General features: G+C 36.9%; 2 protein-coding genes across 10 annotated transcripts in view; one reads left to right on the top strand and one right to left on the bottom strand.

Moving 5' to 3' along the window:
• The window catches only part of LOC105219969 (uncharacterized), an 833,969-nt gene that overhangs the window by 140,991 nt on the left and 665,955 nt on the right, over positions 1 to 27,023 (bottom strand). The window lies entirely within an intron of this gene.
• Positions 11,678 to 26,185, top strand: LOC128919893 (uncharacterized). Its single transcript, XM_054225516.1, has 2 exons — positions 11,678 to 11,960; positions 25,545 to 26,185. The coding sequence occupies exons 1-2, from the start codon at positions 11,693 to 11,695 to the stop codon at positions 25,814 to 25,816; spliced, it is 540 nt and encodes a 179-aa protein (XP_054081491.1). The 5' UTR covers positions 11,678 to 11,692; the 3' UTR covers positions 25,817 to 26,185.

The raw sequence follows: 27,023 nt of genomic DNA, 5'->3' as shown, positions 1-27,023 counted from the left end.
CTCAACTTGTCGCCGATACAATACCATGTCAGCACCGGCCATGCTACCAGGCCGACCTTTTTGTCTTTGTAGAATCAAAAATTCCTTGTCTTCGCTAATACGCATGTTTTGTAAGGCATCTCTATGAGCAATGTCAAACAAATTATCCAATTCTGCAGAAAAGTCTTCAACAATTTTTTTCTGAGCATCAGATCTCTTATTTGGTACGGTTTTTTGAATCTTCTGCCATAATTTGTACAGAGATTCGAATTTATCGACACACCTAGCTACATCCTTTGTCGGAATTCGAGCTTGTTGCCAAAATATTAATACAGCATTTATTGTTAATTTTGCACTTTCTCTCAATTGCCGATACACAAATCTAATGTTGTAAAATAGTAATTGCAGTACTTGTTTGTTCGATGGTAGTTTAGCACCTGTTATCTGATGAGAAATTCTTCCAATTCGTTCAATATTCACAACTTGTTCAGAACGTTGTCGTGTTTGTATATGTAATGTACTCGCAGTTGCTGGTAATTCACTCATTTCTGTTTTTGATTAAATAATCACAATTTCGCACAAATTAACACATCTGATTTCAAATGCCAAACAAACGAGAGTGACAATTATTGAAACAAGTGAAGCTAATAAAAGCGTATTAAAAAGAACACAGTCCATTTACCGTTTTATTTCGCTGCCCAAAAATACCGTTACCAAAGTCTGCAGTCGTACGTTTTTTATTTTTGCAAATATTGCTGGTTCATGTTGCAAAAATAAAGCAATCGACAGTTACGACGATGGTACGATAAAAAAATATTATTTACCGTTTTTTCACTCGAAATAAGAACAAAATATTATTAAAATTATTCTTTATATCGTGCTAGTTGAGACATATTAAAGCATACATATTCATTTAATAAATACACTAAAAGAAAAATTGATTCTTGAATACATAAAACTTGTTTTTTCCTATAGGAAGGCAATTTTTAATTTAAAAACGTTTCCGCGCCGTCTTCCCATCATCCGATTGTCCCCAAATTTTTTTTTTAAACATTTTTACATAAAAAGGAAAGAAATTAGCCCATTCTGTTAACTTAAAACACTATTTCAAAAATCTCCATATAACGTAGAACACCTCTAATATATATATATTATCAAAAATGTTGCTTACACGAAATAAGCTGTGAGCCACTGTAGGTCATTCAAGCAATCATTTATGGTTATCATATTGTGGTTTCATGTCAAGAAATATGTTGGAAATGTTATTAATCCATTGAGGTGTCAACTGGGACTCTACCATTTCCAACTGCTTCTACAATCGCAATTTGATATTGTTGCAAAATTAGTGGTATTTTAGTTGTTTATTGGCGAATCTTTATGTGTCGCCATAAAGTAGATGATTTTAATCATGCGATTATCCAGGAATAATTGGAAGAGTCTGGCGTAAATCACCTGCCAACAGAATCATGGCTCCACCAAAAAAGTTTTGGTTGTCGCGTAAATCTTTTGAAGTCTTTCGCAGTGCCTCCAGCGACTTCATGAATATCTGGAAAATCTTCGCTATAGCGCTACTTTTGACGATTTTGCAGACTGGTGTTTCTTCGATTTGCAATTTAGGAATAATTTCAAGGCCGAATGTGACGTCGGTTTGCCTACTAACAGTTGCCAAGTTGCCCCGTTAACATTAGTGGTGAAAATGAGAGAAATTGGTTCAGGAATTACATCAGCCCTCATATACTTTATATGATGATTTTATATTGGACTTTATGCCGAATATATGGGTCAAATTGTGTGTTTTCTTAAAAAAAATAATGTTCGGTTGCACTTAGCCTTTTCTTATTTGTTACAAATTGTTTAGGGCTAGCGACACAACCTTATACAGTTAAACACTGACAAAAATATTTCAACAAAGCAACAATGACAACCTTCAAAATGTTATAATTATTTGTTTTCTTTTTTCATATTTTTGTTGTCAATTCAAATAAAATGCTCTTTTTATTATCTTCCTCGCAATTTTTCCATATTTACTTAATTTCTGAACCTTTCCTGCCCTTCCTCGAATATTTCAAGACTTCAATTAGCCAGATCGGTTTGGCCGTTCTCGACTTTTTGTGAGACTAACGAACAGCAATTCATTTTTATATCTATAGATTAGAAATTGTTTGTATGAGAATTTAAAAAAGTGTGGATTTTAGACTTTTTCAGGACCTTATACTTCAAGGAATATTGCAAAAAAAGAATTAGCGAAATCGGTTCAGCTGTTCTCGAGATATGCGCTTAGCAACACATTTTGCGATTCATTTTTAATTAATTTTTCTTGAATGCGTTTTTTAATACTTCACTGTTTAATTTTTTATAATTTTCCAACATACAAACCTTGTCCTAACAATAAAGAATTCATAAAACCAAAAATCATCGGATTTGGTGCAATCGTTCGAAAGTTATGGGCGTACATACATTTCGAAGATCCATTTTTATTTATATAGAAGAAGAAGATAGATGTGTTTTGTTAGAAAAAAGTACAAAGACAATAAGAAAAGCAATTCAAGCAACGGTGCGTTGCTGCAAAATAAGTAACTGTAAAACAAAGTAAATATAGTTGACACCGTATTTACATATGTACATACATGCATAGATACGGCAATTTATGTGAGCATTTGATTGTGCTGTTTAGCGTTATTTCACTTGTTCTGCGATCATTTATATATGCAAACTTTTTTGCTTTGTACTTTACTTCAATATGTTATGTAGTAAAAGATGCGAGAGATGGAAGAGAGAGAGTGCATACATATGTATGTACTTTACTTCATTAAGTTATGCTGGAAAAGATGTGCAGAGATGGAAGAGAGAGAGAGTGCGTGCCGCAAACGATAAAGAGCACACACACAAAGCGCGCTTTGCTGTAGACTGCGTTTGGTGAACGAAAAACCTTATGCTTGCAATATTTTTGATTTTTCAAAAACTTCAACCCGAAAGAAAAAGGATTTGATTTCGGAAAATTAAAAAAATAAGTATGCCACTCGCGAGCCTAGAGCAAATGCTTAATTTAAAAAAAAAATTATAAAAATCGCTTCAGAACTTTAGGAGATTAGCCGTTACAAACATTTTTCATATAAGCGATTTTATATAATTAGTATAGATGTAGCAACAAAGTTGCTACGAGAGGTGACGAGAAAAGTTTAAATCCGGATGTCTGTCTGTCCGTCCGTCCGTGCAAGCTGTAACTTGAGTAAAAATTGAGATATCTTAATGAAACTTGGAAGACGTATTTCTTGTCACCATAAGAAGGTTAAGTTCGAAAATGAGCGTAATCGGACCACTACCACGCCCACAAAATTTCGAAAACCGAAAACACATAAAGTGTCATAACTAAGCCATAAATAAAGCTATGGAAATAAAATCTGGTACAAAGGATCGCACTATTATGTAATAATTTTTTTTGGGAAGTGGGCGTGGCCCCGCCCCCAAATAGGTTTTTTGTTCATATCTCGCAAACCAATAGAGCTATTTAAACCAAACTTTCTGCAGACGTTTTCTTTAGCCACTTCTTAATACAGTCCAAAAATGAAATCGGATAATAACCACGCCCACCTCCCATACAAAGGTTAGGTTGAAAACTACTAGAAGTGGGTTAACTTAATAACAAAAAACGTCAGAAACACCAAATTTCACATAAAAAATTGAAGATGGAAGCTGCACTCAGATTTTTTTTTTTTTTTTCAATATTTCTTTATTTATTGAATCTGCTTTGTTTAAAGCCTAACAATAAGTATTAAAATCTTAAATCTATTTACAACTAAGTAAGCTCAAGAATGTGTTTGAGCTTTTTGGCAGAACGTTGCTCTTTAGTAGGCAGGTAGATCTCTTCTTTTTAAACGAGTTTGATTGGAATGTACCAAGGCGTTTGCCAATGGGTTTGGATGTTCACGAAGTTTAGAAATATATTTCTTTCTGCTGTCCTCTATTTCCTTCTTTACCATAGGAATATCAAGATCCTTATGGACATTTTCATTACGCATGTACCATGGTGAACCCGTTATTGTTCTAAGCATTTTAGATTGGAATCTCTGAATTATATCAATGTTGGTTGCACAGGTCGTACCCCACAGTTGAATACCATACATCCAAATCGGTTTTATGATTGCATTGTATAACAGGACTTTGTTGTCTAGGCTAAGTTTAGAATTTTTGTTTAGAAGCCAATTTAAATTTGCTGCTCTTAACTTCATGCAAGTTACTCTACTCGCTATATGTTTCCGCCACGTAAGCCTTCGATCCAGGTGAATCCCAAGATAAGTTACTTCATTCGCTTGGGGTACTCGCACATTGTTTATTTTAATTGTCCGACATGTTTCTGGCCTTAGAGAAAATGTAACATGCTTGCATTTTTGCTCATTAATTTTTATACGCCAGTTGGCTAGCCATTCTTCGACACAAGTTAAGTGCTCCTCTAATACTCTTGATGCTCTAATAGGGCATTTGTTTCGGCTTACTATGGCTGTGTCATCCGCAAAAGTGGATGTCAATACGTTGTTAGCTATTGGAAGGTCTGCTGTATATATTATGTACAGAGTGGGGCCTAATACACTGCCCTGAGGTACACCGGCCCTTATTGCTCGTTCTTCTGATATAAAATCTGCTACTTTAACCGTAAATTTCCTATTTCTTAAATATGACTCCAATGTTTTATGCAATTCGTAAGGTAAAACGTTTTTGATTTTCCATAAAAGGCCTTCATGCCAGACCTTATCGAACGCCTGAGCTACATCGAGAAAAATAGCTGAACAGTACTCTCTGTGCTCGAATGCTTTCCTGATTTCGTTTGTAATTCTATTCACTTGCTCTACTGTGCCATGTTTAGCACGAAACCCGAATTGATGGGTTGGTATTATATTATTTTCGTGGAGGAAAGGAGACATTTTTGATAGTAAAACTTTTTCGACTATTTTGGAAAGACATGGTAAGAGACTTATTGGTCTGTAGGAAGATGGTTGTGTTAAGTCTTTTCCAGGTTTATCTATCATGATGATCTGCGACTTTTTCCACGAAATTGGATAGTACCCGAAACCAAGAATTGCATTAAAGAGCAAAGAGAGCACTGATATAGCAATATTTGGCAACTCAATTAACATTTTTGGAGTAATATTATCGTGTCCTGAAGACTTTTTCGGATTTAGCTCTTTTAGGATCTTGATAATTTCATAAGTAGACGTCCTAATAGACACGCTTGACTCGTTTGCAATATTGGGCAAAGTTGGCAACTTAAAGTTGTTTTTTGGTACATTGGGTTGAAAAACCTTTTCAAGGTGATTTGCAAAGCAATTTGCCTTTTCCTCATTACTGCGCGCCCAATTACCATTCGACTGTCTTATAGGCATCTTGGAATCTACTGGAGGCTTAAAATACTTTTGGGCTTTCCAAAGGGAGTTTTTCTTGCTAGAATTTGGACACAGGTGCTTTATATAATTTTCAGTATTGTATTCTTCATCGCGTTTAAGTGCTTTTTTTAACTTACGTGCAGCCGATTTCAGTTGACGCAGAGTAGAAGGGGAACGACTTAACTGCCATTCACGTCTCGCTTGCCTTTTCTCATTTACAAGCTTTTCTATTTCATTATTAGTCATGTTTCTAAAAAACTTAACTTTTCTTTTAGGTGTTGCCAAGACAGCTGCATTTGTTATTACATCATTGAATTCCATTACGCTTTCATCAATGTCTCTTCCTGTACTTATTTTTAAATCGATATTAATGTGGCTACTGATATATTTTCTATATTTCAACCAGTTAGTTTTAAAAGATGTTAGAGATACTTTTGGCTCAACTATCATGGGCTGTTCGAATAACTTTATTAGTACAGGAGAATGATCTGAAGATAAGTCTGTACATGTATCTGCTGTTATTAGCGATCTATCTATATTTTTGACTACAGCAAAATCTATTAAGTCTGGTATTTTGTTTCTATCACTGGGCCAGTATGTCGGCTTACCAGGAGATATTATATCAAGGTTATTGTGCTTATTTATAATAGTGTAGTACAGCTGTCGTCCTTTCGGATTAATAAGACGTGAACCCCAGTACATGTGTTTTGCATTATAATCACCACCAGCTAGAAATCTTGGACCTAGCGTTCCAAAAAAATCTTTAAATTCGCAGTCTGTAAAACGAGGTGGACAGTATATAGCCGTCAGATTGAGGTCAGAGCCTCGATTTTTCAATGATATTGTTGTAGCTTGTAGCTGCGCTGTAGCATGTGGTTCTAAAGCATGGTGGTTTAGCCGATTTCTAACCAATACTGCTGTTCCACCATGCGCCTTTCCATCTGGATGATTTGTAACATGAAGTCTATATCCCGCTATAAAGAAATTGTTTTTATTTGTTAAATGAGTTTCTGATATCAGCATAACATCTATGTTTTTTTCAGTCAGAAATCGTATTAACTCCAGTTTGTGTTGGTTTACACCGTTGGCATTCCATATACAAATATTTAGTATACTCATTTTTTAGATAATAAAGTTTGTAACATTTGATTTTGAGATTTGATCAAATCTTGGATCATATTTTGCATCGTAGACATGAATTGTGTCATACATTGAGTCAGATTTAGAATCATATTTTCAATACCTCCACTTGGTGGATTTTGCGGTTGTTGCATTTGCACAGCGTTGCCTTTTACCACATTTGCATAGCTTCCCTGGACAAAGATATCCTTAGAATTACCAGGTTTCGAACTCTGGTCTGTAATTACTACATTTTCGTTACGAGGGATATTCAACATTTGGTTACGACGAGCTTGAATTCCCAGTGACAATTTTGATTTCAAGTCTTTATATACAGGGCAGCCCCTGTAGTTAGCAGTATGATTTCCTCCACAGTTACTGCATTTTTTATTTGTATCCTCTTTTTTAAGAGTGCATTTTGATGTTGGGTGCAAATCACCACATACCACACAAACACTGCGTAGAGTGCAATATGATTTGGTATGCCCATACTCTTGGCAGTTAGTGCATTGTACCGGACCATTTCTTTTATGAGGTTCTTCAACGGTAATTCTACGATGGAGTAAATATTTTAAATTGTATATTGGGTGTGTTTCATTCTTTTTTATTGGATTAGAGTTTGGCAACAATTCAATTTTAAACATTGGTTGTGGTACTTTATTTCTATTGAAGATATTTACCACATTTTTAATTCCAAAGCCGCATTCTTCAAGGGCTTCTTTGATATCATTAGATTCTACCGAAGACTCAATGCCTTTTACAACAACAACTAGGCCTTTAGAGCTCTTCAGTTGATAAGAATAATAATTCTTGTTGTTATTTGACAAAAATTTTACTATATCCATAAAACTTTTCTCAGTGTAGGATTGTATTTTAGTTTCATCAATCTTGCCTTTTTTCAAAGGCACGATATGAAAATTGTTGGTACCTACAATTTCACTGAGTTTATCAACAAGTGCATTTGAGCTACGCTCACGTAAATATATTGGCGGCGGCTTAGCATTCGCGACTGTGGTGGCACCCTTCGCATCGTCGTCCAAACCATTGCTTAGTATGGCAAATCTGTTGCCATTTAAATTTCCAGGCTTATTTGTATTAAGCGTGGCGGGTTGAAACTTTTTGGCATTAACCGCTGTCTTGATAGGACTTGATTTCCTTTTTATGTTGACGTAGCGGTCAATGCCAGTCTGTACAGATTGTACTTTTCTCTTCGGTACATGCTCACCTTGCATTGTTTTTTCCATTGTTGTCCGCTCGTTTGCTGATACCTGCTTGGTTGATGTTGCCTGCTGATTTGTTGTTGCGCACTTGCTGTTTTTTTCAGTTTCTGCTGATCCCTTCTGCTGCTCGGCTGAGCGCTTCGATGACTCATCTTTCTCACCGTTTGATTGTTTATTTGAGAGAGCAGATTTTGCAGGCTCAACAAAGCTGAAGTAGGCGTTCAGAGAATGCCTACGACCTTGCTGTTGAGACTGCGCAGCGCTAGCGCTCATATTTGTTTTTTTTTATTTGTTTGTTTTGTTCACTTTTATATGTTGTTTGTTATTTATTGTTATTTTAAACTAATTTGTTTTGTTTATGTTTTGTGTTTTGATTTCGAATTTCGAATACACAAGTTATTGGTTGTTTATTTTTTTTGTTTTGCTTTTATTATTAATTTATTATGAAAGTTTTCACGGAGCGCATTAAACACGTCCGTACTCTTTGAAAGCTCACACTCAATGCGAGATTTTTTTACAAAATGGAAAATGGGCGTGGCGTCGCCCACTTATGGGTCAAAAAAAAATATCTCAAGAACTACTCGATCGATTTCAATGAAATACGGTATATAACACTTTCTTGACACCCTGATGACACGCGTGGAATATGGGCTAAATCAGTTCACAACCACGCCTACTTCCTATATAACTAAATTTAGAATTCTTCGGATTCGTTCACTTTATAATATATACATTAAGAACCAATTAAGAAATCGTAATAAAACTTTACACAAATACTGTATTTGAGCTGTGACATCACTTGTGGAAAAATTGTCAAAATCGGACCGTGACTTTTCATGGCCCCTGATATCGAACATGAAGAACTCGGTGCCTAAGAATCATTTTTCATTGAAAATATAGGTAAATCTCTCAGATATTTTAATGTTTCATTCCCTCTGAATTTTTTTCTTATCACATTTTGTCTATGTACCAAAAGTGGTTAAAATCGGGTCATAACTTCCCCCAGATCCCATATACCTAATTATAGATAATATAAAATTAAGTGGGCGTATAGTTTTCGATATATTATATCTTGGTGGTGAAAACGGTTCAGGAATTACCTCAGTTCCCATATACTATTTATATATGAACTTTATACCGAATATATGGGTCGAATTGTGTTATCTTTATAAAATTACATCAATAAATTGCGAGAGTATAAAATGTTCGGTTGCACCCGAACTTAGCCTTTCCTTACTTGTTATATCACATATTGTTACACTATAACGAAACAAAAGACCAAAAGTTAATTAACAAATTAACATTAACAAAACAATTCAATTCACAAACTAAATAATACATTAGCAGAACAATTAAACATTTAAAACATTACATCAAACAGAAAGATGTTGAACTTCTCCTGGACTAGAAAGAAAAAAAATTGACACAGCTACAAGTTTATATGCTTTGTTTAAAAACTTCCAGAAATTTTTCGAGGATGAAATTTCTCTCTCTTTAAATTTGTATGGCCTCCCTGCCATCCTCCTTAATTGCTTCAGTTTCAGCCTGTATTTTGGTATTCGAAGCCTGGAATACATCCAAAAACTCGTATTGAATGCTAACTGATGCATTTGTCATTTTCTTTACAGGTTCCTCGACTAAAGGCGGAAATTCTTCTTGCTAATCTATGGAAGAGTTATTTTGGGAGAGCGCACACTCCACAACTTCGTAAACTGTAATAAATAAAAGTTTATAAAAATAAATACAAACTATTAAAATTCCTATTTTGTTTTACTAACCTGTGCTCTCTTCCACCAATGTTTCTAAATTGAAACTTTTTTAGCTTCCGAGAATGCCATTAATTTTAGTATAATAGTCGAAGGGCTGCCACCAGTGGGACCAACAATTTTCTTCTCATCTCTGTAAATAGGTATATTTTTGAAAACATTTATGTATATGAATATTAAATAAAGATGAATATTAAATAAACTTACCTGTATTTATTTGTAAAATTGTGTATTTTCACACGAATTTCATTCGCGGAATATATAAAACCTTTGGCGGTCATTTTCAAAGACGTGTCTTTATAGACATGTGAATTTCGTTTAACACCTCGTAACTGTGGCAATTTTTCCGTCGACAAGCTCAGGAGAAGTTCAACTTCTTTGTTCCACTTGGATCTCTTCTTTCTGAAAAATTTATAGATTTAAATATATTGTAAATTAATGTTTTATTATAAGTATATTTACCAACCTCTTTTCCACGCTGTCGGCCATTTTGCTTTACATTTTCATTTGACATTTCTCCTCTTCTGTATAAAACGAGATAATTTTAAAATCTCGGATTATCAAGAGAGGAATTTTGTATGAGAAATCTCGTTTCTTAATTACAGATTATCGAGTTAAGCTCGTTAATGGAGATAATCTCGTTATATGTAAACATAGTATAAGTTCAAAGTCTATCATAACAACAATCTATTTTATTTCTTAGTTAAGGTTCCTGGCTAAATGAGTCAAACCGAAAAGCACACTCATAGCAATTCACCACTTAGAAAAAGCTCAATCACCTCATCACGCCAGAGAACACTACACGTTAACACACACACACATACAAATTTCAACAAAAAGGAAGAGAAAGCATACCACAGCACTTTCTTTTCGATACAACGTCGATCGCATCGCACCTCCGTGTTCGCAATAACCCGATTTTCAGTTACTTGGCATCCGCTATATATATATATATATATATATCAACATTTAACAACCATTATATACAACCACTTTGTAAACTAACATCACTCACTATACATACATTTATCATAACATTTTTCAACATAAATACATAAATAATTCGTAAATTATTGTATAAAATAATCAATTTATAACTTAATAAATTATTATAACGTTTATTCGGAAATAAGTGTACCTTTTTTTCTTACGTACATCAAACGTGAATACCAAGGTGAGTTAAATTTTGTACATGGTCCTTCGAGCCGTAAAGAAAGGCACAGTGGATAATACTATATATCCAATAAGAATAATAAAGTGTTCGAAACAATATTCAAAAAAAAAAAAAATTATACGCGAAAAAGTGTGTAATAAAAAACTAAACAAGTGACAAAATCATATTTAAACACTAACAACAAAAAATATAAAAACCGGTTTAGTGAAGCAGCAAGTGCAGTGACCCAAGAAAAGATATAGTACATACATATGTACATAGAATATACACTGTGACAAAAAATAAAGAAAAGTTCAAACATATAAAATAAAGGTTAAATATATTATAAAAAGTCAAGTGCTAAAAGCATAAAAATTTACATATATTAAAAAAATAAAATAAAAATAATAATAATAAGTACACAAAATAATAAGATTTTACTAAGTGCTGCTAGACAACAGACCACATACATATAAAAAACAACAAAATACAATAAAGATAATACAGTGCTGTGAAAAAAAAAATAAATAATAATAATAATAAATAAATAAAATAAAATAATAATCTGCAAAAAAAATTCAAACGCGCGCGAAATTAAAATCTAAAATATAAATCGGGCGCGATTTAACATTAAAAATATCAAAAAATAAAAACTCAAATCGGGCGCGAACTAATATACAAAATAAGGCGTACCGGAACAATCTACAAAGGAGGAAACGGGATCATAAGGAACATTCAAAAAAGGAGGAAACAGGATAAACAAAGAGCATTAAACACAGGAGGAAATAGAAGTCAGAGAACATTAAACACAGGAGGAAACTGAAACAAAAGCTCAGCGATTCACCGTGGCTTTCAAATTAAACGGACATGTTATTGATGCGCTCCGTGAAAACTTTCGGAATTACAAAAAACAAAATAAACAAATAACTAAAAAAGTGCATTAAAGCAAGTGTTAGGCAATAACGCCGAACGGGATAACCAAAACATAAAATAATCATAATAATAAACAGTGTACAATTAATCAAAACAAAAAAATAATAACTATTATTAGTGAGAAGTAAACAAATTCTCAAAAATATGAGCGCAGCGCAGCCTGACCAACAAAGCCGTAGGCATTCTCTGAATGCCTACTTTAGTTTTGTCGAGCCTGCAAAACCTACCAACAAAAAAGGCAACGGTGAGAAGGATGACCCATCACAGCGACCAACCGAGCCAAAGCAGAGCTTACAAACAGCAAAGTCAGCAGAGAACGGCAGTCAACAAGGGCCAGCAACAAACAAGAATACACCAACAAATTCGCAGGTACCAGCAAATGATCAGACAGCGAAGAAAAACATAGCGCAAGGTGAGAATGTACCAATAAAAAAAGGTTTATCTGTGCAGATTGGCATTGACCGCTACATCAATGTAAAAAGAAAGTTAAGTCCTTCAAAGTTAGCGGTCAATCCTAAAAAATTTTAAGGCGACAAGCCAATCAAAAACAAACCTGAGGTATTAAATGGCAACAAATTTGCTTTATTAAGCAAAGGTTCGGACGACGATGCTAAGGGTACCACCACAGTCGCGAATGCTAAACCGCCGCCAATATATTTGCGGGAGCGTAGCTCAAATGCACTTGTTGCTAAATTGAGTGAAATTGTAGGTACTAATAATTTTCATATAGTGCCTTTGAAAAAGGGCAATATAGATGAGACTAAAATACAGTCGTACACTGAGAAAAGTTTCATGGACATAGTTAAATATTTGTCAAACAAAAATTAGAACTATTATTCTTATCAGCTGAAGAGTTCTAAAGGCCTAGTTATTGTAATTAAAGGTATAGAGTCTTCCGTAGATTCTAGCGAAGTCAAAGAAGCCCTTGAAGAATGTGGCTTTGAAGTTAAAACTGTTGTAAACATCTTTAACAGAAATAAAGTACCACAACCCATGTTTAGAATTGAACTGATGCCGAATTCTAACCAGCTTAGAAAGAACGAAGTGCATCCAATATGTATGTATGTATGTGATTGGCGTTGCAACCGTTTAGCCGGTTATAGCCGAATCGAGGATAGTGCGCCACCTCTCTCTCTCCTTCGCAGTTCGGCGCCAGTTGGAGATCCCAAGTGTAACCAGGTCGCTCTCCACCTGGTCACTCCAACGGAGTGGAGGCCTTCCCCTTCCTCGGCTTCCTCCGGCGGGTACTGCATCGAACACTTTCAGGGCTGGAGTGTTTTCGTCCATTCGGACAACATGACCTAGCCAGCGTAGACGCTGTCTTTTTATTCGCTGAACTATGTCAATGTCGTCGTATAACTCGTACAGCTCATCGTTCCATCGTCTGCGGTATTCGCCGTTGCCAATGTTCTGAGGACCATAAATCTTACGCAAAATTTTCCTCTCGAAAACTCCTAGTGTCGTCTCATCTGATGTTGACATCGTCCAAGCTTCTGCACCGTAAAGCAGGACGGGAATGATAAGCGACTTGTAGAGCTTGATTTTGGTTCGTCGAGAGAGGACTTTACTGTTCAATTGCCTACTCAGTCCAAAGTAGCACCTGTTGGCAAGAGTTATTCTGCGCTGGATTTCGAGGCTGACATTGTTCGTGTTGTTGATGCTGGTTCCCAGGTATACGAAATTATCTACGACCTCGAAGTTATGACTGTCAACAGTGACGTGGGAGCCAAGACGCGAATGCGCCGACTGTTTGTTTGATGACAGGAGATATTTCGTCTTGCCCTCATTCACCTCCAGACCCATTCGCTTCGCCTCCTTATCCATGCGGGAAAAAGCAGAACAAACGGCGCGGTTGTTGCTTCCGATGATATCAATTTCATCGGCGTACGCCAGTAGCTGTACACTCTTGTAGAAGATTGTACCTTCTCGGTTTAGCTCTGCAGCTCTTATAATTTTTTCCAGCATCGGGTTAAAGAAGTCGCACGATAGTGAGTCACCTTGTCTGAAACCTCGTTTGGTATCGAACGGCTCGGAGAGGTCCTTCCCAATCATGATTTGGTGTTGCTCAACGTCAATTTACACAGCCGTATTAGTTTTGCGGGGATACCAAATTCAGACATCGCGGCGTAAAGGCAACTCCTTTTCGTGCTGTCGAAAGCAGCTTTAAAATCGACAAAAAGGTGGTGTGTGTCGATCCTCTTTTCACGGGTCTTCTCCAAAATTTGGCGCATGGTGCATATCTGGTCGGTTGTTGATTTTCCAGGTCTAAAGCCACACTGATAAGGTCCAATCAGTTTGTTGACGGTGGGCTTTAGTCTTTCACACAATACGCTCGATAGAACCTTGTATGCGATATTTAGGAGTCTGATCCTACGGTAATTGGCGCAGATTGTGGGATCTCCCTTTTTATGGATTGGGCAGAGCACACTGAGATTCCAATCGTCAGGCATGCTTTCTTCCGACCATATTATGCAAAGAAGCTGATGCATGCACCTTATCAGTTCTTCGCCGCCGTATTTGAATAGTTCTGCCGGTAATCTATCGGCCCCCGCTGCTTTGTTGTTCTTCAAGCGGGTAATTGCTATTCGAATTTCTTCATGGTCGGGTAATGGAACATCTGTTCCATCGTCATCGATTGGGGGATCGGGTTCGCCATCTCCTGATGTTGTACTCTTACTGCCATTCAGCAGGTCGGAGAAGTGTTCCCTCCATAATCCCAGTATGCCCTGGACATCGGTTACCAGATTACCACCTTGGTCTCTACATGAGGATGCTCCGGTCTTGAAACCTTCGTAAAGTCGCTTCATTTTTTCATAACATTTTCGAGCATTCCCTCTGTGTGCCAGCTTCTCAAGCTCTTCGTACTCACGCATTTCGGCCTCTTTCTTTTTTTGTCTGCAAATGCGTCTCGCTTCCCTCTTCAGGTCTCGGTATCTATCCCATCCCGCACGTGTTGTGGTTGTTTGCAACGTTGCGAGGTAGGCAGTCTGTTTTCTCTCCGCTGCGAGACGGCACTCCTCATCGTACCAGCTTGTTTTTTGTCGTTGCCGAAAACCAATTGTTTCGGCTGCAGCGGTACGCAGTGAGTTTGAGATGCCGTTCCACAGTTCCCTTATACCGAGATGCTGATGAGTGCTCTCAGAGAGCAGGAGTGCAAGTCGAGTAGAGTATTTCGTGGCTGTCTGTTGCGATTGCAGCTTTTCGACGTCGAACCATCCTTGTGTTTGTTGACGGGCGTTCTTTGCTGCACAGAGGCGGGTGCGTATCTTCGCTGCGACCAGATAATGGTCCGAGTCTATATTAGGTCCTCGGAGCGCACGCACGTCTAAAACACAGGAGACATGTCTTCCGTCTATCAATGTGATCGATTTGGTTCCGCGTGTTTCGATCAGGAGACAGCCAAGTAGCTTGATGTATTTTCTTATGCTGGAATCTGGTACTACAGACGACCATATTTCGGGCCCCAGCGAAGTCGATCAGCCTCAGGCCGTTTGGCGATGTTTCGTCATGGAGGCTGAATTTTCCGACTGTTGTGCCAAAGACACCTTCTTTACCCACCCTGGCGTTAAAATCGCATGTAGATGTCACAAGGACCCACCTTCTTCCGTCCTTGTCCCGTCCATCGCACTTCTTGGATGGCGGTGATGTCAGCCTTGAGTCGTATGAGGACATCAACCAGCTGGGTAGAGGCACCTTCCCAATTAAGGGTCCGGACATTCCAGGTGCATGCCCTCAAATCATGATCCTACAATATACAATTTAAAATATTTGCTGCACCGTAGAGTAACCGTTGAAGAACCACACAAAAGAAATGGTCCGGTACAATGCACCAATTGTCAAGAATATGGCGATACCAAATCCTATTGCAGTCTACGCAGTGTTTGTGTGATATGTGGAGATTTACATTCCACCTCCAAATGCACCACTAAGAAAGAGAATTTAAATAAAAAATGCAGCAATTGTGGAGGAAATCACACTGCCAACTACAGGGGTTGTCCTATTTATAAAGATTTAAAATTGAAGCTGTCACAGGGAATTCAAGCACGTCGTAACCAAATGTTACATACTCCACGTAATGACATTATAGATATCACAGACCATATTCCAAAACCTAGTAATATTAAAAATAATACTGTACAAGGGAGCTATGCCAATGTTGTAAAAGGCAACAATGTACAAATGCAACCACCGCAAAATCCCTCGAATGGTGGTATTGAAACCATGATTATAAATCTTACGCAATGTATGACGCAATTTATGTCTACTATGCAAAATATGATACAAGATTTAATAAAATCGCAAAACCAAATGCTGCAAACTTTATTAAGTAAAAACTGAGCGTACTAAATATCTGTATATGGAATGCTAACGGTGTTAACCAACATAAACTAGAGATTATTAGATTTCTCTCTGAAAAAAATATAAATGTAATGCTAATATCAGAAACTCATCTGACAAACAAAAATAACTTCAATATACCCGGATTTAGACGCTATGTTACAAATCACACGGATAGAAAAGCGCACGGTGGAACGGCAGTATTGGTTAGAAATCGGCTTAACCACTATGCTCTAGAATATCATGCTACAGCCCAGTTACAAGCTACAACAATATCATTAAAAAATCGGGGTTGTGATTTAAATCTAACTGCTATATACTGTCCACCTCGTTTTAAAATTACAGATGGTGAATTTAAAGACTTTTTTGGAAAGCTAGGTCATAGATTCCTAGCAGGTGGAGATTACAATGCAAAACACTCGTACTGGGGCTCACGTCTAATTAACCCTAAAGGAAGACAGCTGTACAACACAATTATGAATAAGCACAATAATCTTGATATAATATCTCCTGGCAAGCCGACATATTGGCCCAGTGATCGTAACAAAATACCAGATCTAATTGATTTCGCAGTAATCAAAAATATAGATAGATCGCTTGTGACAGCTGATACATGTACAGACTTATCTTTCTGAGTACAGGTGAATACTAATAAAGTTGTGTGAACAACCCATATTCGTTGATCCAAAAGTGGGTCTAACATCTTATAAAACGAACTGGTTAAAATATAAGAAATATGTGAGTAGCCACATTAATAGTGAGTACAAAATAAATACAGGAAGAGATATTGACGAAAGCATAAGAGAACTTAATGATATAATAACTAACGCAGCTGTCTTAGCAACACCAAACAAAAACTATAAGCCACTTGGTCTCCGAAAAAACCACTAACAGAGAAATAGAAAAGCTTGTAAATGAAAAAAGGCGTGCTAGACGAGAATGGCAGATAAATCGCACCCCTTCCACTCAGCTTCAATTGAAATCTGCTGTACGAAAATTAAAGAAAGCGCTTAAACGCGAGGAAGAATTCAACAACGAAATATATATAAAGAAGCTATGTCCAAACTCAAGAAAGCAAAATTCCCTGTGGAAAGCCCAAAAGTCCATGAAGCCTCCAGTCGACTCCAACATGCCAATACGAGACTTGGGTGGAAATTGGGCTCGAAGTGACGAGGAAAAGGCTAATTGTTTTGCAAATCACCTGGAAAAGGTATTTCAACCTAATTGCCCAAAGAACAACTTTATGTTGTCAATCTTACCTAACACAGCAAATGAGTCGCTCGAGTCTTTTAAGACTTCACCTTTTGAAATTAATTGCATCATAAAAGAACTAAATCAAAAAAAGTCGCCAGGACATGATAATATCACCCCAAAAATGCTAATAGAGTTACCAAATATTGCTGTAGAGGTGCTCTCTTTGCTCTTTAATGCGATTTTTAGTTTTGGATACTATCCGATTTCATGGAAAAAGTCGCAGATTATCCTGATAGATAAACCTGGGAAAGACCTGACACAGCCGTCTTCATACAGACCAATCAGTCTTCTACCCTGCCGTTCTAAAATATTTGAAAAGGTGTTACTATCAAAGATGTCTCCTTTCCTCCACGAAAATAATGTAATACCAGCGCATCAATTCGGGTTTCGTGCAAAACATAGCAGGATAGAGCAAGTAAATAGAATAACTAACGAAATAAGAAAAGCATTTGAGCACAGAGAGTACTGTTCAGCTATATTTCTAGACGTTGCTCAGGCATTTGATAAGGTGTGGCATGAAGGGCTTTTGTATAAGATTAAAAACATTCTACCTTTAGAATTGTATAAAATATTGGAGTCTTATTTAAATAATAGACAATTTACGGTTAAAGTGGGAGACTTCATATCTGATGAACGACAAATAAGGGCTGGTGTACCACAAGGCAGTGTTTTAGCTCCAACTCTGTACATCATATATACTGCTGATCTCCCAACAGCTAATAATGTTTTGACATCAACTTTCGCGGATGACACAGCTTTAGTGAGCCGTAACAAATGCCACATTATAGCATCAAGAATATTAGCGGAGCACTTAAGATCTGTCGAAGAATGGCTAGCCAACTGGCGTATAAATGTGAATGAACAAAAGTGTTAGCACGTTACATTTTCTCTAAGACCAAAAATGTGTCCGGCAGTAAAAATGAACAATATTTTGGTGCCCCAAGCGAATGAAGTTACCTATCTTGGTATTCACCTAGATAGAAGGCTTACGTGGAGAAAACATATATCTAGTAAAATAACATGCATGAAGATAAGAGCTGCAAATTTAAATTGGATTATAAATAAAAACTCTAAACTTAGCCTAGACAACATAGTACTTTTATACAATGCGGTCATAAAGCCGATTTGGATGTACGGCATTCAACTGTGGGGTACGACCTGTGCAACAAATATCGATATAATACAAAGGTTCCAATCGAAAATGCTTAGAACAATCACGTGCTCACCATGGTACATGCGCAATGAGAATATCCATAAAGATCTTGGTATCCCAATGGTGAAGAAAGAAGTTGAGGACAGCAGATTGAAATATATATCTAAACTCCGTGATCACCCAAACCCATTGGCTAATGCTTTAATACAATCCTGTAATCAATCACGTCTAAAAAGAAGAGATATGCCAGCACACTAAAGAGCAACGTTTCACCAAAACAACTCAATCACCTGGTTGAGCTTGTCTAGTTTTTAGTTAGTTTTAAGATTTTATAACTTATTGTTAGGCTTTAAAGAGCAGATTCAGTAAATAAATGTATATTGAAAAAAAAAAAACTGAGGACAAAACCCCAAAAATAATACAAACACATACTTTCTCCCAAAATCCCATTGAGGCGAGACAAAGTAAGTCGTTTGCATTTCTTTATTTATATGTAAATATGTATGATATCATATGGTTTTAACAAATATAAAACCTATACAATCCGTTTGAATAACACCTAAACGGGAACTAAAAACAGTTTAAAAATATATCATCAATATGTATAAATAAATACATAAGCAAATTACTGCCTTACATGCTTACCCTTGTGTACACAAACACACCTATCAAACCAACCTATCAACAAATTATATTCAAGTATTTACTTGCAAAACTTTCAAGCAATACCCCTTCTGTTTCTTCAAACAGTAAGCAGAATTGCATAAAATAAGTAAGCAAAAGGCACAAAGAATCCATTGCAAAAAAAGAGAATAATTTCAAACATACATATTTACATATTCACTTATCAAAAACATATGTCAAATATTCATTATATACATAAACAAACATTCAAACAAATATTAATAGCTTGAAACGCATTAACTTATATATATTCACATGTGCAGAGGTCAATTACCTGCAAATTTTCACTTTTCTTTTCTCGCTCTCTTCTTATCACGCTAATATAAGTATACGTATATACTCAAACATATATACGGTATTCGTTGCCTACGCGGTAATGCACCCTACATCCGGGTATATCCAATATAAAAATTTTAATAAATCTAGAACTTAGAAAAAAACGCGAGCATATAATTTTCTTAAAACAAAGCGGTGCGGCAAATACTATTTGAAAAAAACATAGAAATTCGGTTTAAATACAAAATATACATATAAATTAGTAATAGTGATAATATATTAATTAGTACATATATAAACAATTTATGCCCGTATAGGCAAATATTATTACAACAATACCCCTTGTTCTTTGTATTACAAAAACTAGCAGGATTGTATACCAACCAATTAGGCATATCATATGCACATAAATAGGCACATATATGTACAAAGGTTACTGACCTTCTTTACCTCTTTTACGAGCGCTAATATACAAGGACATACGGATAAGTCCGTAATATATAATATAAATATAAAATCGCAAGTAAATACAAACGTGCGGTCAACATAAACGATTAACGCGTATTTTAGCAAATTTAATAATTTTAATAACTCTAATTTACCAAAAAGAGTTTCGGTTTTCGAGATTTATCAGTTAACACTGAAAACCTATCAAATTTTCACTTCTAATTGAGCACAGACTCAAAAGAATCTAAATCAAGTCAATTTTTACAAATTCCGAAAATGGCTGATGAAGATAAACCACAAAGCACACCTGCAGAAGCTACACGCTCAAAGCAGAGTGTAAAACAAAAAAAAAATCAAAAGATCCTTTACTTTCAAGATTCATCACTGAAAGTGCTACTTTTATAAACTATTGCACGCAATTCAAAGCTTCCCCTATTGCTGACACCACGGAATCGGTTTTAAAAGTAAAACTCGAAAGTGTCCACGAAATATGGGCACGCCTTCTGGCAGCGTACGATACAGTAATTGATCCTGACGACGCTGAAATCCCAGAAAACATAAAAGCTTCGGCGACAGCCAAATTAAATAATTGCCGTGGTCAGAAAGAAATAATAAAGGGAATGATAAGCGATCAGTTAAATGTATTAAGGCCAAATAGCGCCACTACTCCCTCTCCCAGAGTAGTCACAACAACAAAAGAAGACCTAGATAAAGGCATGTATCTAAATGTACCAACTTGTGATACTGAAGTTTTTACTGGATGTTATGAACAATGGTCGTCCTTCCGGGACATGTTCACATCCCTTTACATAAACCATCCTAGACTTGCAGAAGCACAAAAGCTATTCCAACTAAGGTACAAAACACAAGGGGAAGCAGGCATTATCGTCAAGCAATTCGATATAAATGGTGATAATTTTAAGCTGGCTTGGGAAGCACTAGTTCAAAGATATGAAAATAAAAGGGTTATGATAGAAAATCCCATAAAAACTATATTACATTACCCAAAAATTAAACAAGAAACCAGCCAGGAATTTCAAAAATTTTACTCGACAGTGCCTTATTGCCTGTCAGTGTTAAAAACACAAAATTCCCCCGTAGAATATTGGGACCATATGATAGTAACTATCTGTGCAGAAAAACTCCCTCAGGCTGCGTTACTACGATGGGAACAACCACTTGACGATAGAAGAGCAATGCCCACATGGGAGCAAATGAAAAAATTTCTCGCTGCTCAGTACGAGATAGCTGAGCGAATGGGCAGCCAAAATATGAATGTAACTAGTCTTCAAAATGAGTCGAGTAAAACCTCGTTTAAACCTCAAGCCAGCAATAATATTCAATACAACAGACATGTTAATAAAAGTCATTCCTTCGTGTCAAATCAAAATAATCAACGGCAATCGTTGTGTGAACTCTGTAAAGGAGGTCATAAGTTAAGATCTTGCGAGAGATTCAAAAAATTACCCGCGTCAGATAGAAACAATCTTGTTCGGCAACACAAACTTTGCAAATACTGTCTGTCAAACAATCATATGACAAAAGACTGTGAAAGCAAATTCAATTGTGTATATTGCCAAAGAAGACATCACTCGTTGCTTCATATTAACAATTTTCAAAATATGAAGCAAAATCAATTTAAAGAAACCACGGGGTTAGTCGCTACGACCACATCAAATAATCCCGAAACATCAAATCCCGAAAAAAGGGAAGAACAACCATCTTGCTCTAAAGCAGCAAAAATTCAAGCGCTTCATTCAGAAAATGAAAGCAAAATTCTTTTACCCACTGCGGTCATCACCATTGAACATAAGGGTGATTTATTCAAACTAAGAGCACTAATAGATCAAGGCTCTCAAAGATCCTTTATATCTTCAAAGGTTCAAAATCGGCTCAAACTGCCAATAAACATTCTAACTTTCAAATCTCGGGAATGGGCGGGAGAATTATTCAAAATTCCAACAAAATATGCCCAATCACCATAGTATCTCCAAGTGCGGATATTAGAATAGATGCGCAAGCCATCGTTCTACCGCAACTTACAAATTTGCTTCCAAGCTATGAAGTTACTAAAAAACACTGGGAAAAATGCTCACATCTCAAGTTAGCAGATCCCAACTGTCATACGCCATCCCAAATCGACATATTATTAGGCAGTGACTTAATACCTCAAATAATTCTTGAAGGTATTGAGAAAATCTCCTATAAATTGTTAGCCCAAAATACAATCTTTGGGTGGATTATAAGTGGCCAAGTCACTGAAAAAATAAATTCTTTTACAACACAAGTGGAAAAAATCACAAACGAATATTTAAATAACCAACTTAAAAAATTCTGGGAAGTAGAAGAATTACCTCAAATCACTCAACTTTCAGAAGAAGACCAGGCATGCGAAGCCTACTACAAGTCCACAAAAACAAGAAACGAACATGGTCGTTATGTTGTGCGACTCCCATTCAAACCCACCTTTCCAGAAACCATAGCTCTTGACCACTCTAGAATATCAGCAGTCCAGCAATTCCTAAGCATGGAAAAAAGCCGATAAAGAAAAGTGAGCTTAAATCAGCATATGATAATGTGATGGAGGAATATCTTGACCTCAATCATATGGAAGAGACTGTATCATATGAGAAAATTTCCAAAGGTAGATATTTGTCTTTTTACCTTCCACATCATGGGGTAATAAGACCAGATAAAATCACAACGAAAGTACGAGTGGTTTTCAATGCCTCAAAATGTACAAGCTCAGGCAAATCACTCAATGACGTATTATACACAGGGCCAACATTACAACCTGACCTCATGTTGCTAATACTAAATTGGCGCATGTTTAAATACGTTTTTAACGGAGACGTTAAAAAAATGTACAGGCAAATTATGGTACATGAAGATGACCAAGATTTCCAACGCATTGTCTTCCGCAATGCAATTAATAGTCCAATTAGCGACTACAAACTTAAAACAGTTACCTTTGGCATCAATTGCGCACCTTATTTAGCCATTAGGACATTACATGAAGTTGCAAAAACATGCGAAACAAATTTGCCCCTAGCATCTTCTGTGTTGCAAACACAAGCATACGTGGACGACATACTATCAGGTAGCCACAGTATCCCATTAGCGTGCGAATCACTATCTCAAGTGATCAAAGCACTTAATTCAGCAGGTTTTCCCCTAAAGAAAATTACATCAAACCACCCCGAAATAATAAAAGATATAAAAAAGGAATACTTATTAGATACAGACTTCCTTAAATTTGAAAAGGCTAGTACAACAAAAACACTAGGGATTCAATGGAATGCGTTAACAGATCAATTATCATATACAATTGAGTCAATATCTGCAATGTCCGCCATAACCAAACGCCAAATACTTTCCTCGGAGGCAAAACTTTTCGACCCCGCAGGATGGCTTTCGCCAATAATGATTCAAGCTAAAATACTCATTCTAGAATTGTGGCAAGATGGCACTGAATGGGATGAACAGGTAAAACCTATGCGCTTAACAAAATGGGTTCAATTTGCTAACAACTTACACACCATATAAGAAATTCGAATCCCTCGATGGGTTAACTTCACCCCTGACATTAATGTAGAATTACACGGTTTCTGTGACGCCTCTGAAAAAGCAAATTGTGCAACGGTCTACGTACGAACTCAGTACGATAGCAAAATATCTTCACATCTTTTGGTAGCCAAAGCCAAAGTTGCACCTTTGAAGACACTAAGCCTGCCACGGCTCGCACTGAATGGTGCTCTTCTGTTAGCAAAATTAATTGCCATAGTTCAAACTCATCTCAAATTAAACGATCACAAAATATATCTTCGGTCAGACTCAGAAATAGTTCTAGCATGGTTAGAAAAACCACCCTATACTTGGAAGACATATGTCTCTAACCGCATATCTCAAATATTAGACTTAGTTGGCCCAGCAAAATGGCAACATGTTGCAAGTGCAGATAACCCAGCGGATCTTGGCACAAGAGGTTGCAAACCACTTCACCTCACCAGCACTACACTCTGGTGGAACGGTCCTACTTGGCTAACAGAATCACAAGAATTCTGGCCAAAATCTCCTGCTCGGAATATAATTCCGCCGGAAAGTCGGAAAATTTAAAATTTTCATATCATTCCCGAAGAGGATGATATTCTCCATCGATTTTCATCATTCCCTAGAGTACTAAGGGTAGTCGCTTACATCCATAAATTTATCCAAAGAATTAAACAAAAAATTAAGGGAATATCATGTGATCATTGCGCACAACTAACTCATTCCGTCTTACAACATGCCAAGGTCAGTCTTATCTTATATACCCAAACTCGCTATTTCAGTCGAGAGAAATCAAAGCTACTTGAAAAACGACCTCTCGAAAAGGGAAGTTCACTTCTCGTCCTTAACCCATACCTGGACGCTAATGGAATAATAAGGTCAAATGGAAGACTAGCAAACTCCAGCCTTAGTTATAATGAACGACACCCCATTATTATTCCAGAGAAATCCCGTTTTACCCATTTATTTCTGATATATCTCCATCAGCTCACACTGCATGGTGAGCATCGCTTGATGCAACAAATGGTCCGGCAAGAATTTTATATACCGCGACTAAAGCCACAAATTAAAAAAATCATCTTCATGTGTAAACCGTGTACTATATACAAGCACAAGATGCGTACGCAGATCAGGGCAGCTTTACCACCTGAACGCTGCAATTATGCTCTACCCTTTACCATCACTGGGGTTGATTGTGCTGGACCTTTCCAGATAAAGGCCTAAGGATGTTAAGGTCTTCCTCATTTAGAAAAGGGTATGTGGCTGTCTTTGTATGTTTTACGACAAAGGCAGTACACCTAGAGCTATGTTCGGATCTGACTACTGCAGCTTTTCTCACAGCATTTGCACGATTTGTCGGACGACGCGGATTTCCTTTAAAAATTATGAGCGACAATGGAAAAAACTTTGTTGGAGCTCAAAGAGCCACGGAAAGGGAGTTTTTACAATTCAGCCAAGAAGTAGCCCCTGAAATTATCAAAAAATATGCACCCCAAGGGATCGATTGGCAATTCATACCCCCATGTTCTCCACACATGGGCGGACTCTGGGAATCAGCAGTAAAAAGCTTCAAATCCCATTTAAAGAAAACGGCAGGTAACCATAAGTACAATTATGAGGAGTTTAACACACTACTCGCTTGTATCGAAGCCGTACTTAACTCTAGACCTATCTCACCACTCTCGCAAGATCCCTCCGACTTCACAGCCTTAACCCCAGGGCATTTTCTCAAAGGAGCACCCATTCTGGCCATACCTGAGTCGCGTGGAGTCGCTATCCTTTTAAAGATATGGGAACGAAATAAAATTCTCCATCATGATTTCAGCCGTAAATGGAAGGAAGACTATATAAAGGACTTCCACAAGAGATACCGGTGGAAAGTTCAAGGAAAAGAACCAAAACTTGGAGATTGTGTCCTTATACAAGACGATTGTCTCCCACCTTCGGAATGGCGACTTGGACGCATAAAGCAGCTTCACTACAGCTCCGACGGTCATGTTCGAGTAGTTGATCTCCGCACCCAAACCGGAACGCTAACCAGACCGCTCGTCAAATTATGCTTTCTGCCAACCGCCGAAGATAAAGAAACTTAAATATAATCGAAAACCGAATGTTAATTAATAAATCGTTAAAACAGATAAACCGCTTACAACCGAAAACTCGAACATCAAAAAACGCCATAAAACCTAACATAAATGTCCGATAAGAAATAACAATCTATGCATGCCACATAACGTGGCATATTATTGTGGACTCCACAATACATATAACTAATATAACAATTTTTCTATACAGAGCAATATGGACGTAGAAATGGCATTACCATCAACGCCAACCATGCGTTCGGTTGTTCCCACTCCGCGCTCTGGAGCTACCCCAATCGCAGCACGCCGGACCACCATTTCAACCGCCGTACCTCCGCCAACGACAGGCATCACCGCGCCAACGGCCCCGGGCAATGGCTCGGCATCAACACCAGCATCACCCGCACTACCAGCGGATCCGCAGCGTATTCGATGCCCACTATGTCGCCGCCCGCATCGGCTATCGCACTGCGGAATTTTTAAAGGTATGCCACCACTGCAACGCCAGCAGGTTGCACAGGCCCACGGGTACCGCCTGAATTGCCTGAGAACTACACACGCAACGCAGGAGTGCCCGTCCAACAATCGTTGCCAAATTTCAGAGAACACTACACGTTAACACACACACACATACAAATTTCAACAAAAAGGAAGAGAAAGCATACCACAGCACTTTCTTTTCGATACAACGTCGATCGCATCGCACCTCCGTGTTCGCAATATCCCGATTTTCAGTTACTTGGCATCCGCTATATATATATACATATATCAACAATTAACAACCATTATATCCAACCACTTTGTAAACTAACATAAATAATTCGTAAATTATTGTATAAAATAATCAATTTTAAACTTAATAAATTATTATAACGTTTATTCGGAAATAAGTGTACCTTTTTTTTCTTACGTACATCAAACGTGAATACCAAGGTGAGTTAAATTTTGTACAGTTCCTATACCTAAGATTATTATTTAAAAGTTAAATTATTTTAGAAGTAGCACATAATAACCAAATGCTATCAATATGAAACAACGCTGTGTCAGTTTGTGGAAAAAAACTTCTATTCCCTGGACGACTGTGCAGGAACTGTCATGAGATTTTGCAAGAAATCTTACATCTCGACTTGCGCTCAGCAACTAGTAGCCAGCACTATAGCACATTGTAGACCAGTGGTCGGCACGAGAGGAATTGTGACTGTATAGGTGAGCACGAAATAATGTATACCCAGTGAGAACTCTGTAGCCTAACATTTTAAGAATGTATTTAATTTTTTCATGAAACATGAATTTTTGGGCTCATTTATTCATTTTAGTTTTTTTATTATTTAAACAAATATATTAGAACACAAAAGCATTAACTTTTCTGTCTTTAAATAGCTTAAAACCATAAATATAATACATAACATTAAACGAACAAACTTGTAGTTGTCGTTGTCGCTAAATTAAAAATGTTTCTAATTTTGCCGACGGCAATGGCCGCTGTAGAGCTGCCACTAACATGTGAAATGTAAAATTATTCAAAGTTCTCTCAAGTATGACGTTATTTTGGCAGCAGAAACGTAAAATAGCTTTGGTACATCATTTATAATAACAATCGATTATTTAAAACAAATAAATCGACCATTTTAATTTTTTTTCACAAATAGTTTCACTTTAAACTAAATATGTAAATTTTATTGTAGTGAAA

The sequence above is a fragment of the Zeugodacus cucurbitae genome, chromosome 2, assembly GCF_028554725.1.
Source record: "Zeugodacus cucurbitae isolate PBARC_wt_2022May chromosome 2, idZeuCucr1.2, whole genome shotgun sequence".
Taxonomy (NCBI): Eukaryota; Metazoa; Arthropoda; class Insecta; order Diptera; family Tephritidae; genus Zeugodacus; species Zeugodacus cucurbitae.
Note: the sequence above shows the minus strand (reverse complement) of the source record. Positions and strands in the feature narration are given on the sequence as shown.

What these genes read in the sequence shown, in the direction of transcription:
- LOC128919893 (XM_054225516.1), top strand. Translation starts at nt 11,693, where the DNA reads ATGAGCGCAGCGCAGCCTGACCAACAAAGCCGTAGGCATTCTCTGAAT. An exon ending in GAAGAAAAACATAGCGCAAG is followed by an intron (nt 11,961 to 25,544) that starts GTGAGAATGTAC and finishes TTTTCTATACAG; the next exon opens with AGCAATATGGACGTAGAAAT.